Source organism: Spea bombifrons, chromosome 6, assembly GCF_027358695.1.
Source record: "Spea bombifrons isolate aSpeBom1 chromosome 6, aSpeBom1.2.pri, whole genome shotgun sequence".
NCBI classification, from domain to species: domain Eukaryota; kingdom Metazoa; phylum Chordata; class Amphibia; order Anura; family Pelobatidae; genus Spea; species Spea bombifrons.
This window is the reverse complement of record NC_071092.1, coordinates 47,229,903-47,247,388: the sequence shown is the minus strand read 5'-3', so window position 1 is coordinate 47,247,388 and position 17,486 is coordinate 47,229,903. Positions and strand designations below refer to the sequence as shown.

At 40.8% G+C, this 17,486-nt stretch overlaps 1 protein-coding gene across 2 annotated transcripts in view; it reads right to left on the bottom strand.

The window, feature by feature from the left end:
* The window catches only part of PDE4B (phosphodiesterase 4B), a 131,527-nt gene that overhangs the window by 107,504 nt on the left and 6,537 nt on the right, over positions 1-17,486 (bottom strand). The window contains exon 1 of one of the 2 annotated variants that reach the window (XM_053470020.1): positions 3,576-3,848. The exons of the other annotated variant lie outside the window; for it this stretch is intronic. Within the exon in view, the coding sequence (XP_053325995.1) occupies positions 3,576-3,814 (239 nt within the window). The 5' untranslated portion in view covers positions 3,815-3,848. Of the gene's footprint in view, positions 1-3,575; positions 3,849-17,486 lie in introns of those variants that run through there. 2 annotated transcript variants of the gene reach the window in all.

The following is a 17,486-nucleotide window of genomic DNA, read 5'->3' as shown; positions in this document are numbered from 1 at the left end:
TGAGCGTTTTGTATGAACGTAGAGAGCAGTGACCTCCTGCGTTTTGTGCCCCGCGGCCTGAGGATGACAGGAGTGGGGAGGAGGGGATGCTAGACACGGCTTTACTGTCTGGATAATGTGCTCTATGGCAGAGGACAAAAGATCCACGGGAAATATATAGCGAGGCCGTTTAAAAGATAATCCCCTTATTAAAAGGAACATCCCGTTATTGGAAACAGAAGGCGGCACTTTATTTAAAAAAAACGCTAAAATATATTATTTGTACAATCTGTTCGCACGCAAAACTTGGCCGGAACGGTTCGGGTAGCATATGAAATCAATCACTCAGAAAAGGCAACCGTTCCAGGAAGCACACGGAAAAAGAGTCTTTTTGGGCGCGGAATTAAAGGAATTGGTTGAATGTCATTTTGTATTTTGTCTGGCAGACTCCTGATCCCGTATAGAATGGAACGTGGCCCTATATAAAATAGGTGATACATAGGCGGAAAGATCAATAGGATGGGCAATCCAATGCTGGATCCACTCCTGGAAACTTCTCAATTTTTTGCCCCAGTCTGAAGCTGACTCCTTGCAATCCCTCCCTGCTAGGATCATATATAAAACTCCCAAGCTTGTTGCTCCCAGCATGAATTGGTTGATAGCCCTGCTTGAACGCAGGTGACTCAATGAAGTGTAATCTTTAAATAAAGAGAAGTCAAGGTTTCCAAGAGGGCCGTTTGGTTAACACATTTGGCGAGTCGCTATAATAGAATCTTCACAATGGGTTATTAAAGGGTTAATATTTAAAGGGTCTCTGGGTCACCTTATTTAGAAAGTTAGCAGGTATCTCTATGTTTCATTTATTTTTAACTGCATGGCTACTTTAATCTGTTAAAGAAAGGCTCCTTTTTATGTCATAGAAGGGGCTCCCCAGAAACATAACATTTATGCTGTCATTATCAATAATAATAATGATAATAATAATAATGATAATAATAATAATAATAATTATAATAATAACAATAATGATAATAATAATGATGATAATAATAATGATAATAATAATAATAATGATAATAATTATAATAAAAATAATAATAATAATGATAATAATAATAATAATGATAATAATTATAATAAAAATAATAATAATAATGATAATAATAATAAAAATAATAATAATATAAATAATAATGATAATAATATAAGTAATATTATCATTATTTGTATGATGTTAGTATAGAATGAGCCGTGTGCGTGATCAGGATTCACTTAGGGTAATAAGTACATTCGACATGTTTGCCAAGTAATAAAAAACACATTATTAACAGAAAAAGCTGTAGAAAGGAGAAATACGGGCTTAATTACGTAAGCAGGGTGGGATTGTGGGAAAACCTACTATTTGCATACTTAAGAATGTGTATCTGACCATAGTCCTCTTTGGGTAAACATAAAGGATACGGCTCCTACTGTTTGTTCATATAAAGTACATAGTAGTAGTGGGGTGAAATAAATGAGAAACAAAAAATGTTGGTTTAACCCTTTCAGGGCTAAAGGCGTGCCTCCGGGCGGGTTAAACAGGCGTGTGAAGTATTTCATTCATAATCCAGCTATTCACATATGAATGAACCCTTTAATGTCATCGGGAAGGCGTCTGCCTCGTCAGATCTGCAGAGCCGTATCATCGGCCAGCGTCCGAGCCCATCTGCCGTTCGCGCTGGCGATTCCTCGTTAAAAAAGACAGGTTTAAAAAAGACAAGACGGGTAAATCTACATTTATAAAATGTGTTCCGTGTTAACCCCTCTGCCGGTTTAACGTGTGCAGGTAATATCGCCGGCGACATAAGGCTCCTGGGTGTAGTCGCTTTTATTGTCTTGCAGAAACAGGTGGTTTGAATGATTTCATCTAAACATTTCCCTTCCAGGATACTCTGTTATTCTAAGTCCTACCGTACTTTCCCCATTGATGATGTCAGACTTGCAGGTTCGCAATTCCCAGTTATTGTTTCAGTGTCTTTCCCAAATAATGATTTCCATAATACTTTTGGGCTGGCTCGGAACAGATTTGACCCGAAGCAGCTCAAGGTCCTCCTCTCAACAAGTTTCTGGCCCTTTCCTCCTGTTATGGAGCCTGCGGTCGAGCTCATTTTGCACCACCTAGGTGCCTTATTGCCCACCTGTATTCAGAGTCCCTATAACCACCCTCAAGGTGTAATATCTAAAGGGATTCTATTTTTCTAGATTATTTTCATCCTTCCTATGCGATGACTCTACATATCCAACCGCCGTTAGATCTCAACACCCAATCCATCGACCCAACTCCCAATAACCAACGCTTCCTTTATTTATTGAATATCAGATATCTCAGCGTTTACAGATTCTCTTACGGGGTTAATGATCTCAGACACTCAGAGCTTTCTTCCACGAAACGACCAGCGTTGACCTACCGGAAACTACCAGGCTGAGGTTCGTACCTAGCGATAATTCCTCGTTATACGTCGATACAAAAGTATCCGTGTCTGGATAATATGTGATAATTGTCAGGTTAATAACAGCCAAAGTAAACAGACATCTGGCAAACAAACACTGATGTCTACTCCAGATGATTAGCTTCATCCCACCCTCTCGTTGATCCTCAGAGCGTGAGGATGAGTGCTTTCTCCAAACTCTTTCCAGCTCCCATTTTAGGTGCTACTTTAACCTTGACTTAAGGTCACGGGATATTTTAGCTTCTCCGGCAGCCAGAACGGCAGAAAATGTTATTTCAACCTAGATTCCGAGATACGCGGATTACCGATGATTCCATTTACGAACTTCTCCTGTCCTTTTGCTCGTATAAATGCACTAATCGGCGCATGTGTTATCAGCGCCGCGCAGCGCTCTGCCTCCCCGCTGCCCGATTCCTGCCGCCAGCAGATAACGTAAAGACAGAATATATCGGCAATCTGCAGACAGCTCCCAAATCACATTTTATCCCACGACTTGGATACATTTTTTGATTTCCACTCATCGACATGCAATTTTTTTTTTTCTTTATTTAATTGGCTTTTTTACATTTTTTTTTTTTTAAAAAAAGCAGCTGTTGGATAATTGCAGGCGTCGGAGATTCCTAATCAAATCTGTCAATAATAATCACCGACAAGTGCTAACTGGCTTCTCCAGGTCCACGTTAAATAATTGAACATCTGATGGGGAATATTAACCGAGATAAATTGATCTATATGTCACTCATCACGGGCCGTGAGTCTGAAAAATGTCATTAGCCAGGCGTCAAAGAATATACTGTGTATAATAAATCGCCTTCCAGCTTCTGCGGACTACAACTCCCATCATGTTCTGTGAGTCAGTGGTTTGCTTATGGCTGTATAAAGCTGAGCACTGATTAATAAATATAATAAATGGAATAAAAATATTAAATACAAAATTCAAATCATTTACTGAAAAAAAAACGAAATAAAAAAATTCATGGAGCAGCCAATTTTGAGCACTTAACTCCAATCAAATCATTACAGAAAGGACTCATCTCTCTGGAGGTAACCCTGCTATCAAAGTGAATTACTGAAAGTAGAATAAAAGGAACCCCGAAAAAGGCTTACCAGGTATGGGCAACGGTGAAGCGCCGGCGCTGGCGGATGCTCTTATTCACTAATAACTTTCTAAAAAAGCACGGAGAGTTTCTAGGAGAGCTGCGAGGGGAGATTTTCGGAGACGTGGTTGTCCTTTTCCCCGAGAGCCGGGGCAGTTCAAGTTCTAGATGCATATGTTCTTTAAAAGTCTTTATGTAGACTTCGGAATCCGGGCTGGAGAGTTCGTTGGAAGATTCTTTTGAGGTCATGCTCTTAAATATTCCGTCACTGTCTCCTGGTCAAAATCATAACAGCGAAACAATGTTGCGGGTGGAACGATGCGGGGACGGAATGGAAGAAGAAGCTTGGATTAGAAGAAGGAGCTTCCTTGGTGCATCAAGAGGAGGACTGCGGTGGGATGACTAAGCCAAAGCTGGAAGAAGGAGATCTTGGTTCTAGGTATCCCGGGTTCTTCCAGGGTTCTGGATATCAGTCTAGCTTGTTCCGAGTCTGCATTGTCTGCCAGCTACTCAATGATAGTCATTGGATTAACTCAGCTAAATGTATCACTCATGCAATATTCATAGATCATTCTCCATCCATCCCGGTTCCAAGCTCTTTCCGCTCGCAGAAATGCCAATAAAAAAATAAAAAAAGAGCCAGAATCTCATGGATCCGGAGTCGAGGGAAACAAAATAGTGAATGCTTCGGAAACGATGCCCTTCAGTGCAATACGTCTGACTGGTTAGCAGCGCAAGAATGAGGAGGGAAAAAAAAACAAACAATAAAAGCCCTTCTTCATTCAGAATTCTTCATCCAAGTAGCTCTGCCTCCACCTACTGCACGTTCATTGGATCGCATCCCCACTGGCAATGTCACGATCTCTTTCATCGTCTGTTTCTTAGCAGAACACTCGGGAATTAGGAAATTTCACATTTCATTTAGCTTCAAAAATTAAAAAAATAAGTCGGCGGGTTTCCATCGCTGAGCGATAATCGGATCCGCAGCCTCCCCCCCTGCGTTGCTTCGCTCGTTGGCACCTAAAGGGTTAACCCCGTCCCCTCCAGCCTACCCGGTGCTTTTATTTGCTAAATGATATCTTGGATAGCTTAGTCGCATATGTTAATGGGTTAAGGAAATGTATAAGGTGAGCCCTTACATTTAGGAAGAATGAAACGATTTAAGGAGTGTTATGAATCGGACCGCTTGCCGGTTCTGGATCATCCGTGATTGAATTCTGAGCTACCTTCACATGTTAAGCAGGTCAGCAGTCATCCCAATTAATGAGACATAGAACCTGCCGGCAGATCGGCCCCATCCGGCCCCCGTCTAGTCGCCCGTTTCTCCTGCTGTAAAGACTCAAACCTTAATCAGTCGTTGGTCTCGTCTTAGATTCAGGAGCCCTATGTCTATCCCATGCATGTTTAAATTCAATTACTGTATCAACACCTACTGCTTCTACTGGGTGGCTGTTCCACTTATGCACTACTCATCTCAAAAAACAACTTTGTCTTATAATCAAGATCGTCTTTTATTTTGGCCTCAGTGTGAGTGTCAGAGTGTAAGTGTGCGAATGAGTGAGTGCCCAAAAAAGTGGCTCTGTCGTGCTCAGCGTAGCAGGGTAGGACACTGTGTCCCAAAAGACAGAGCCCGTCGTTCTTCACCCTCCAAACGGTTCCCCGTCGGGTTGAGCCTTTGGGTTGAAGCGGACTTGGGACTTGTTAGGATCCTCCAAGGACCGAGGGCAGAGTCCCAGGGAGCGCAGGCAGGATTACCCAGAAACAAGCCGGGAAACCGGAGGTCAGAATAGTCATCGCCAGAGTCGGGAAGCCCAAGGTCAAGCGGAGGTTACACGAGAATAATACGATAGAGGAATGCGCTATGATTGGCACGGGTACAACAATCAGGGGCAAAATGGGCTGGCTGCATGGCTACAGGAAAACGCTCTCTGGCGCCAATTTCAAAAGTGATGACATCAGACGTTAGGCCGAAGTGTTGTGACATCACACCCACAGATATCTCTACTGCTGACCACAGTGCCCAAGGAAGCCAGGGCAGCGGCAGAGGAGCCTGCGAAGTGTCATGGCCTCCAATTGGCGGAGAGGATCGCCAGTCACTAAAAAAGTTGTATTTAAGCCCCGCCCCAGTCATACCTTGTAAATTGTAATTTACCTTATATGGAATAAATTATCAAATTTGTGTACTTTCAGGCAGCTTGGTGAAAATGACCATTAATAATTATCATTATTTGAGAGCATCAATGTGTGTCTCTTTAAGTTGGAATAATAAAAAAAATATACATCCTCATTACAAACCGCAATAAAAAAAAGTGTTCCCGGGACCTTCATAGAAAATGTTTTAAATAAATGCAGTTCTATTTATACTTTTTGGGCTGTAAACGTGGGGCGGTAGTTAAATTAAATCCATTTCTCAAATACTAATAATAAAAACGCACGGTTTGTATTAATCACTGACGTGCAATCAGGACTGGCGCCGTGTGAAATCCCGGAGGACTTTCACATTTTGGTTTTATTTTTTCATTTCTATTTCTTTTGCCTTTGTTTGGCTTAACGGTAAAACTTTTTAACTTTTTTTTTTTTTTGCAACGTTATTATAAATAATATCAAAAGAATTATAATAAAATAATATTTCAATATATCCTCCCCGGACAATGCAACCAATATTTTTATTAAAAGAATTAGTAATGTTAAAAAATAATTTCCTACTTTTCAGTTTTTAACATTTTTTGTTTGTTTACAGGAGCATACAAAGAAAATGAAACTTGAGAAAACCTAAAATTTCCATAAAAATGCCATAAAAAGACTGGGATCCAAATTGTACCGAGAGAAAAAGAGATAGATAGAGAGAGGAAGAGAAATAAAGGGAGAGAGAGAGAAAAATAATGATGTTATAAATGATTCAGTTACAACGCACAAAAAGTGGTCTTATCGCCATAGCAACTAATTGAATGGTCCTGCGTGTTGGACGATTAAATTGGTAGCTCTAGACCACTCTGCAAATTTTGTGCTGTATTAAAAGGAACGGTTGTATGTTTTTTGCTCATTTGTTTAAATTTAAAGTTTCGCAGCGTCTCCCGACTCCGCAGAATGGCTCTATGTGAAACACTCTGCAAAGCCATTTGGCTCCGCCCCTTTTGTTCTCGTTCAGTAGGCTTGCAGGCTATTGGCTCAGACAGGAACCAGCGTTCTGGACTGTATAATTTTATGCAGTGCATTTTTGGGGTTTATTTATTATTGTTAATTATTATTATTATTATTATTATTATTATTATTATTATTATTATCTTGTATTTATAAAGTGCCAACGATTCCCAAAACTGTTCTTACAGTCCCTCCATTTAAAAGGTCTGACAAAACTAGAACTTACAGACTAACCGATACATTAGGGAAAAATGGCTCGGCTTGTGAGCTTACATTCATGTAACATATTAGGTTTATCTGTAACCACGCAGCTGTTATCTACACCTATTTAGCAATAATAATTGTTATTTTCCATATAAAAACTACAGCATTTCATAGCAATATTTAAAAAAAAAATCACAAATTCTTCTTTTCTTTGGCAATTCACACAAATGTATTAACCAGACTCAAAAACATTAAAAAAGGGTGTTTGTTACGGAAAATAAGACGGTATTATTTCCCTCGTAATAAATTCTTCCATTCGGTGAATATAGGTGAGAAAAGTTTAAAGCTGGGGCCGAGAGCCACACTTTATGCAAACCTTATGGTTCCGTGTGGATAAATTTAAGACGAAGACGTTATAGAACGGTCGGTTACAATAAAAATGACTTGGCGAAGTAATAAAGTAAGATTTAAGCCAGCTAGACGCCATCTTTACCGCTCTGTTGCCATTTATATGCAGAATGCACTCAAATTTACATCAAATCTGCCAAGAATATATATAAAAAACAGGAAAATGCCGGAAAAGCAAAAGCAATAACTTCATTTTATTAAAAGCAAAGCAAGATAAGAAATATACGTTATAAAAAAAAGGTGTGTTATTAGGGATTATTAGATTTTCCAGTTGCCATAAGAATTGATTCACAAATTGTAAAAACGTAAGGTTTAAACAAAAAAAAAAAATTAAAAAATGCACAAGGGAATTAAAGAAAATTATCAACATAAATAGGAAATGAACTGATAAAATGTTTAATGTCTGGCAATAAATGACCGGCCTTCTCAGTATTGTGCGGATCATTAAAGTGTAGTGGATCCAGGGGAGAGGTTTCCCCGCACAGATACCCTGAGAATTGTGGCGCAGAGCCTAAAATGCATTATCTCAATTATCGAGTCACAAAAAGATCTTCCTCCTCTGAAAAAAACCAGAAAAAAAGCAAAGCGATGAGAAGATGAAGAATCGGAGAGAAGGCCAAGTGAATGAATGTCATTTCGGTGGAATGAAGAAGAATGAGTCAGAACCTGACGTGATACAATGTATCCAGCAAATGTAACAACGTAGACAGAAATAAAGGGAGGTACAATGTTACATTTCACAATATATTACTTTACTGGGACATTCAAGCCTCCCAGCAGAAGTGGTAGATAAGAGGAGCAGCCTCCCAGCAGAAGTGGTAGAGGGTAATAGAGTGAGGGGATTAAACATGCATGGGATAGACATACGGCTCCTGAATCTAAGACGAGACCAACGACTGATTAAGGTTTGAGTCTTTACAACAGGAGAAACGGGCGACTAGACGGGGGCCGAATGGGGCCGATGTGCCGACAAGTTCTTTGTTTGTAAAACTGGTTGCACTTTAAGTTAACCAATAGAATGCCCCGAAAGATTGCTCTTTTTCTACCAGTGGGGTTGTTATACACGGACCCCGGTCTTTTCTTTGTCATTCCTCACATAAAGCGGACAGAAAGAACCACGGCGTGAAAGTCCACCTGTCTTATAGATCCGCAGAACAAATTAGTCTCGTGAATTAATTGCATGTCAGACTGCTGGCCTGCGCCGCCGCGTCTCCGAGCGCTTCTCAGCGGAAACCTTTTACTGAATGACCTTTCCAGTGACTCGGAGAATCTGTTTGACTCTCCGCGACTTCCCTGAAAGATTTGCTTATCTTTCAGCTGACATTTTCCGTGGCGGTCGCATCCCCGAGACGAACTCCTCAACAAGTCATTTGTCCTCACATCCTATGGAGATTTTCTCGGATAACGGCAAATTATTCCAACTGTCCAACAGGGTGATGGAACAACGAGACGCAGCGCGCGGTCAATAGAGCGGCCGCATCATCGCCTGCGCTTAAAGCTAAAGAAAATATATGGACTTCTAATAAGTGGGGCTTAATAGCCTTTAAAATCCACAGTACATGCAATAACCCCCAGAGCTGTATACAGTAATATAACCCCTAGCACTGTATACAGTAATGTAACCCCCAGGGCTGTATACAGTAATATAACCCCCAGCGCTGTATACAGTAATATAACCCCCAGCGCTGTATACAGTAATAACCCCCAGCGCTGTATACAGTAATAACCCCCCCAGCGCTGTATACAGTAATATACCCCCAGCACTGTATACAGTAATATAACCACCAGCGCTGTATACAGTAATATAACCCCAGCACTGTATACAGTAATATAACCCCCAGCGCTGTATACAGTAATATAAACCCCCAGCGCTGTATACAGTAATATAACCCCCAGCACTGTATACAGTAATATAATCCCCAGCACTGTATACAGTAATATAACCCCCCAGCACTGTATACAGTAATATAACCCCCAGCACTGTATACAGTAATATAACCCCCAGCGCTGTATACAGTAATATAACCCCCAGCGCTGCATACAGTAATATAAACCCCCAGCGCTGTATACAGTAATATAACCCCCAGCGCTGTATACAATAATATAACCTCCAGCGCTGTATACAGTAATATAACCCCCAGCGCTGTATACAGTAATATAACCCCCAGCGCTGTATACAGTAATATAACCCCCAGCGCTGCATACAGTAATATAAACCCCCAGCGCTGTATACAGTAATATAACCCCCAGCGCTGTATACAGTAATATAACCCCCAGCGCTGTATACAGTAATATAACCCCCCCGCGCTGTATACAATAATATAACCTCCAGCGCTGTATACAGTAATATAACCCCCAGCGCTGCATACAGTAATATAAACCCCCAGCGCTGTATACAGTAATATAACCCCCAGCGCTGTATACAGTAATATAACCCCCCAGCACTGTATACAGTAATATAACCCCCAGCACTGTATACAGTAATATAACCTCCAGCGCTGTATACAGTAATATAACCCCCAGCGCTGTATACAGTAATATAACCCCCCCAGCGCTGTATACAGTAATATAACCCCCAGCACTGTATACAGTAATATAACCCCCCAGCACTGTATACAGTAATATAACCCCCAGCACTGTATACAGTAATATAACCCCCAGCGCTGTATACAGTAATATAACCCCCAGCGCTGCATACAGTAATATAACCCCCAGCGCTGTATACAGTAATATAACCCCCAGCGCTGTATACAGTAATATAACCCCCAGCGCTGTATACAGTAATAAAACCCCCAGCGCTGTATACAGTAATATAACCCCCAGCGCTGTATACAGTAATATAACCCCCCAGTGCTGTATACAGTAATATAACCCCCAGCGCTGTATACAGTAATATAACCCCCCAGTGCTGTATACAGTAACATCACCCCCAGCGCTGTATACAGTAATATAACCCCCAGCGCTGTATCCAGTAATATAACCCCCAGCGCTGTATACAGTAATATAACCCCCAGCGCTGTATACAGTAATATAACCCCCCAGCGCTGTATACATTAATATAACCCCCCAGCGCTGTATACATTAATATAACCCCCCGGCGCTGTATACAGTAATATAACCCCCAGCGCTGTATACAGTAATATAACCCCCAGCGCTGTATACAGTAATATAACCCCCAGCGCTGTATACAGTAATATAACCCCCAGCGCTGTATACAGTAATAACCCCCAGCGCTGTATACAGTAATAACCCCCCAGTGCTGTATACAGTAATATAACCCCCAGTGCTGTATACAGTAATATACCCCCAGCACTGTATACAGTAATATAACCCCCAGCGCTGTATACAGTAATAACCCCCCAGCGCTGTATACAGTAATATAACCCCCAGCGCTGTATACATTAATATAACCCCCAGCGCTGTATACATTAATATAACCCCCAGCGCTGTATACTTTCCCAGCTCAAACACCACACTGAGCTGACGCTTTATGGCGATGCTAATGAAGTCCGTTCCTCCATAGACTTTCATTAGTCAGAGAGTCCGACTGGGTGATTAAGACTGAGCCATTCTATTGTTCCCCACAGGCAGTATGATAAGGAGTCGGGGGGTTTAGTAGATCGGGGATCAGATAACAGAGCGAGAATCATACAAATGGCTGATATGCAGCTGCCTGAAAACATTTATATTATGGGGCAAAAACTCCCATTGGTTTTAAAAAAAGAGTACTATTTTTGATATTAGTGATAACAAGAAATGAGATGAAATAAATGAGAATATTAGTTCCTAAGACTACTTGACCTAATTTTGAAACTCATGTTCTAGGCTTTCTTTTGCTCCCGGAACTTATTGATCCAATACCCTTCTTCTGAAAGGTGGCTCCATGTATCTAGACTTTCTAAAAGCAACTCCATGCATCTTTAGGACATAATTAGATAAAAAATATTAATGTGGAAACTTAATTTCTAAATATTCACAGTGTCAGCAAGTTCCCATCCGAATGTAAACTAAAGAGAAGCCCAAGGAACCTAAAACAGATTAGAGGAGGGCGGGCACGAGATTAAATATTGTCCAAAACTGTGGAAACTTCCTCAAAAGATCATCCAAAGCCATCTAAGCTTTGTGCGGACGCTTAGCTTGTCTTGAGATATTGGGCTATGTCGGTAAGAATGACTGTCAAGCTCAAAGATGAGCACTGTCGCCCTATTATAGACTACAAGTCCCATCATACGTATCCATCCTCTCTATTCCATGGACTACAATTCCTATCAGGAAGGAGAACAGGAGTACAGGAAACATTTATGTACAAAGTCACCGAATCCATCGGAAGAAGAAAGCAGAAGGTTAACAATAAAACAGTTCGATTGGAAAGTATTTTTATCCCACCTTATCGTGTTCAAAGGGAGGCAGCCGGGGGCAGTTCTAGGTTTAAAAAGGATGTTTAACAGAGGCCCCCGAGGGCCGCAGACTCTTTGATGATGAACCTGCAACGCAGTCAGGAAAATAGGGCTGTGGAGCTCTGCTTCTGATTACTGTGCGGAGAGGGAGATCAGAGCACGGAGGACGAGGAAACAATTCTCAAGGTTCCAAAAAAAAAAAAAAAGATGAAAATAAATATTAAATATATTGAATGAGAAATATCATTCTGAAATATAAAATAGTAATAATAATAAAAAAATGTTTTTTTAAAAAAAAATACAGAGTTAAAGAGAATCCTCCAGTGATGTCACCATGACCTCACCGTGACCTCAGGGTCAAAAAAGTAAAATAGAATTAAAAGATAACTATTTAAAATGTTGCTTCCCGTTTTCGGATGACTGCAATATTCTGATGAATTTAGGGGTTTTTCGCTTATTTCTCTGTAAATATTGCAAATAAATCACGCCTGGATTTAGTGTAGATTTGGTTACAATGATTTCAGAGAAGTTCCAATGGAAAATATCACCGGGAACGCAAATAGCAGCAGGAAAGGTGAAGGAGAAGTCTGAGGGATAGAAAGGCCACTCGAGTCACGCGGAATATAATGAAACCCAGAACAATCTGTCATTTTAGCATTTAAAAAAAGTATCATTTCCCGCGTAGATCCTGTGCTTGTCAGGACTGGTATTTAAAATACTTAAAGTTTGAAATGTCCCCCCCCACACACAACATAAAACAATTCTACACAACGATGGGGTGAACAAAACAAACATAGAATTCCAGGGAGTTTGTGGTTTCTTGAACATCATTCCGTTCATTTAAATTATACAGGGCACCTCCCTAATTTACCTATACATTATACAGGGCATCTCTCTGATTTAACTATACATTATACAGGGGCCGGTTACTGATTTACCTATACATTATACAGGGCACCTCCCTGATTTACCTATACATTACACAGGACATCTCACTGATTTAACTATACATTATACAGGGGCCGGTTACTGATTTACCTATACATTATACAGGGCACCTCCCTGATTTACCTATACATTATACAGGGCACCTCCCTGATTTACCTATACATTATACAGGGCATCTCACTGATTTAACTATACATTATACAGGGCATCTCGCTGATTTAACTATACATTATACAGGGCATCTCTCTGATTTATCTATACATATTACAGGACCCGACTTACTGATTTCACTATACATTATACAGGGCCAACTCAGCCCTTTGTGTAAGAAAAACTCCCCAGGGCCAACCCTTCATAATGTAAATGTTCCACTCTCCTGAATAGAGGCTGCAGTTTCCTTCTGGTACCCAAATGTTGCTCACTTGAAATGTTTTTGTTATTTCACCCCACACGGCAGGAATGGAGGAACACGAGATGGGGTCCATGTCTCTGCAAAGGAACTTTCCTCCAATGGTGTAATTACCACCCCCACTGCACGCAGGGAGGGTGAAAAGTGGGGCAATCATCAGCCTCCCTTGGCTAATAGGGGGGTCCAATTTCCTTTTTATTATTTAATGTTACTGAGGGGGGGGTAATTTTTTTGAGTTTCTAGTGACGATATGCAAATTCACATCACACTTGCATGCCCTCGCCTGTAAATCCCAAACAACTTTCGGAGTATCGGCTGGACCGACCACTCGCCCGATTAGTAAATAGCGGCATGTCTTTTCTCATCACTATATTGTCAGGGTTCACTCGTGGATCTTTCATAAGCCAGCAGCGGAATATCACGGCATGCAGGAGTATTTTAACTTCATTTAATGTGTGAACAAAAAGATAAAAAGCCCGCAGTAACGGGGTTATGAGGGATTTGCTCCGCGCTCTCGCCCGTCTTCTCAAAATCTTTCCCACCTTTTAAATCGCATTCTCTCTGTTCTAAAAATCGATGCGCCGGAGAGAAATCCCCCGAGTGGAGTGGAGATCGCAGCGAGCCTCCCCTCAGCGCTGCCTCTGATTGATCCGCCGTTCCCAAATCCAAAGCGTTTAACAGAGCCGGGGATTCTGGAGGCCGCCTCGGTATCCCTCCAGACATCAAACGTTTCAACAGCTACCGGGGAGGAAAAAGGGGCAAGTGTGGGGAATATTTAAACTGAACTTTATTTCTGGCCAGAGACCCCAGCCAGAGACGAGATGGCCCGGCCTCAACTAGACAGAGATTGGTAAAGAAATTGTGGGTATTCTCGAAAATTCAGTCGTAAGTATGAAAAAAAGCAAAAAAACACTAAAAATAGTAAAAATTAAATGCATCAGAAGTCTAATTTTCTAACGCCCATTTGCATGAAATAAAATGCATTGGAATCCATGCTAAATGCCCCAAAACATGCATTAAAAAAATAAATATATGATTTGGGGGACTACGCGGTTCCTTTAAGACGGAGGCTTCCGGGTGAATGATTGGGGAAGTTGAAAGATAAACTATATAGAATTTAGTATATGGAGCGTCTTTAGTCGATTTTTCCTGATTTCTTCAATTTTTGCATACTTGTCGCATTTAAATGTTTCACATCATCAAACCGTGACTTAAGCTTAAATGCAGCTGGGTTTTGGTCATCGGGGCGACGATCTGAAAGCAACCAAACGAGTCGCCTCTGAATGGCTCAAAAGAAACCAAATAAAGGTTTTGGACCTTAAAAAGGCAGCTCATGCTCGAAAACCCTCCGATGTGGCTGAATGAAAACAATTCTACCAAGAAGTAGTCAGCGACAATTCCTCCAAAGCAATGGAAAAGACTCATTGGCAGGTATTGCAAGCATTCCAGTTATTAGGTTTAGGGGGCAAATTACTTTATCTTCAATACATTAAGCGATAATTTAAACGCTGCATTCCGTGTTTAGCTCAGGTTATCTTTGTCTAATATTAAAATAAATTTAATTATCTGAATCATTTCAATATTTTCACAGCGCTGTACTACTGTTGTGGATAGAGTTGCTCTCCAGCACTGAAGAGGTTAACTACACACAGGTTTTGCAGTTCAGCATCAGGGGTTAACCACACATCTGGACAGACTGAAAAGGCAGCTGTGCTGGGAGTGTAAGTTCCATGATTGTGTTACATTGTATCCCCTCTGCTGGGAGTGTAAGTTACAATGATTGTGTTACATTGTATCCTGTCTGCTGGGAGTGTAAGTTACAATGATTGTGTTACATTGTATCCCCTCTGCTGGGAGTGTAAGTTCCATGATTGTGTTACATTGTATCCCCTCTGCTGGGAGTGTAAGTTACAATGATTGTGTTACATTGTATCCCCTCTGCTGGGAGTGTAAGTTACAGTGATTGTGTTACATTGTATCCCCTCTGCTGGGAGTGTAAGTTACAATGATTGTGTTACATTGTATCCCCTCTGCTGGGAGTGTAAGTTACAATCATTGTGTTACATTGTATCCCCTCTGCTGGGAGTGTAAGTTACAATCATTGTGTTACATTGTATCCCCTCTGCTGGGAGTGTAAGTTACAATCATTGTGTTACATTGTATCCCCGTCTGCCGGAGGGGAGGCTGCCGGCTCCCTGCATTCCCTTTAAATGTAACAGTGCTGGGTGCCTCCGGCTACATTGTATCGGTGAGCGAGGAGCCAGCTATGCCGGATTCTGCTGCTTGCGCCTGTGAAACCGTTAAATGTTCCCCTTTATGTCACAGGTTTTTTTTTCTCACTCTCTCCTTGCTTTCTCTGACGATCGCTCCCCTGTCTCCACTTCTCTGTCTCAGGGAAGTCTTTAAATTGCTTGAGAATCTCTTTTGGGTTGAAATACAAAGCATTTTCACCAATTCAGCTCCTTGGGAAGCAAAATAGCCATCAATAATTAGATAGGAATCACCAGACTTGGGGCACTCTGATGTAGTGGAGGGTGAAGCGATATACGGCCGTATTATGTGACGGAATCCCCAATATTTAGGTGTTTTCTGAACGGAATTCGCTGAATTCTTGCTTTGTGTATTTTTTGGTCGTTATTATTCTAGCAGAAACCCGGAATCTGATTATTTTTTTTTGCTATTTAGGTTCTGCGCTCCACTATTTTCGTATATTTCAGGGAAGTGGATACATGGAAACTACTGTAGGAGAAGGTAGGGAGAGCAGAGTGAGAGAGAGAAATATTCAGAGCTTTCTCCTTCATTTGTTTCGTTGGGGCTCCTTCCTCGTTTTCGTGCGAGTTCATTCATTTAACAAAACTTGTTACAATGAATGCAAATCAGAATGCACATGGCTACTGCTAATGTTGGTGTCCCCTGTAGAGTCCTTTTAAAAATATGGTCAAATACGGGCCACTTGGGGTCTATCTGTACCCCATATGAGATGCCCCACCTTTAACGCCATTATGGGACGACAGTCGGGGCAATAGTTTTATTTTTTCACATTATAGTCACTGTTAATAAAATTATTTTAGGGAATTTTGATAGTAATATATAAATTAATAAATAATAATAATTTTATAAATTCACAAAACAATCTTTTTGACATATTTTACTATCATTAAGCTAAGATATAAATATATACCGGTATATAATACATGTCAATATGATGCACGGAGAATACGAGGAATTTTATACTCTGAAGGTTCTCTGCCAGTAAATAGTAAAATTACCGTAAATACGGAAATAATAGAATTGCTTTTATTTAATAATTCTGAGGATAAAACCAGATGCCTTCAGCTAATTCATTAACAGACAGATGATATCTTAATCACTAAACAAGGGAGTCACGGAATATCAGTAAAACCAAGAATTTGGTGAAAAACAAACATGTTAATGATAGTTTTTAATTTTAAAAATATATAAATATTTCGGTAAAGAAATAAAAACCAAGATGAAAGGGATTTGTTTCTTTGGAAGACGTTCTTGGGTTCCTCTGAACTGTTTTTGATCTTTGCAGTTCATGTGGAGGTCATGAGATTCGGCGAAGACACCGACAGCCGCGCCGCAGAAAATTACTTTATTAAAAAGTCTGCTTTGTTTTAGAAAAATACGGCATTTATAACGAAAATCGGCAAAAAAAATCTGTTTTCTTTAAAAAAACGCGATCCGAGCTTCATCTCAAAAGCATCTGATTTCCCTTAAAGAAGGTTTTATATGAAACTGGTCGATTTATCATTAAAATGATAGTAAATGTCATATAAACAGAACCTGCCGGCAGATCGGCCCCCATTCGGCCCCCGTCTAGTCTGCCCGTTTCTCCTGCTGTAAAGACTCAAACCTTAATCAGTCGTTGGTCTCGTCTTAGATTCAGGAGCCGTATGTCTATCCCATGCATGTTTAATACCCTCACTGCATTACCCTCTATCACTTCTGCTGGGAGGCTGCTCCACTTATCTACCACCTTCACAGTAAAGTAAAATTGCGCTTTTGTACGAGTGACCCTCCTAGTAATCAGAGGATAGGCCGTTGTTTTATTTGCCCCTTAATCCCACGTTTCACAAGAAGGAGCATTTGGGGAAATGACTCCCCCCATTCAGCCATTCTGCCCGGTATTTATACCTTTCCTGGAATACTAGCCCTATTAACCCTTTGGTTGGGCTTGGCTTCAAACTATTGATAAAACACAAGTGACCAAGCTATGATGTCACTGTTATAACATCTGGATTAAGTCTCCGCAGTGCTAAAAAAAATCCGGCGCTCTCTCCAGTTGTCAAGGAGACTCCGAATAATGAGCAGTCCCTTCCAGCCCAAACTACCCCTTTCTACCAGCCCAGAAACAGAGCGTTAGAATTAAAATTCCCCTAACCGTGCGTCA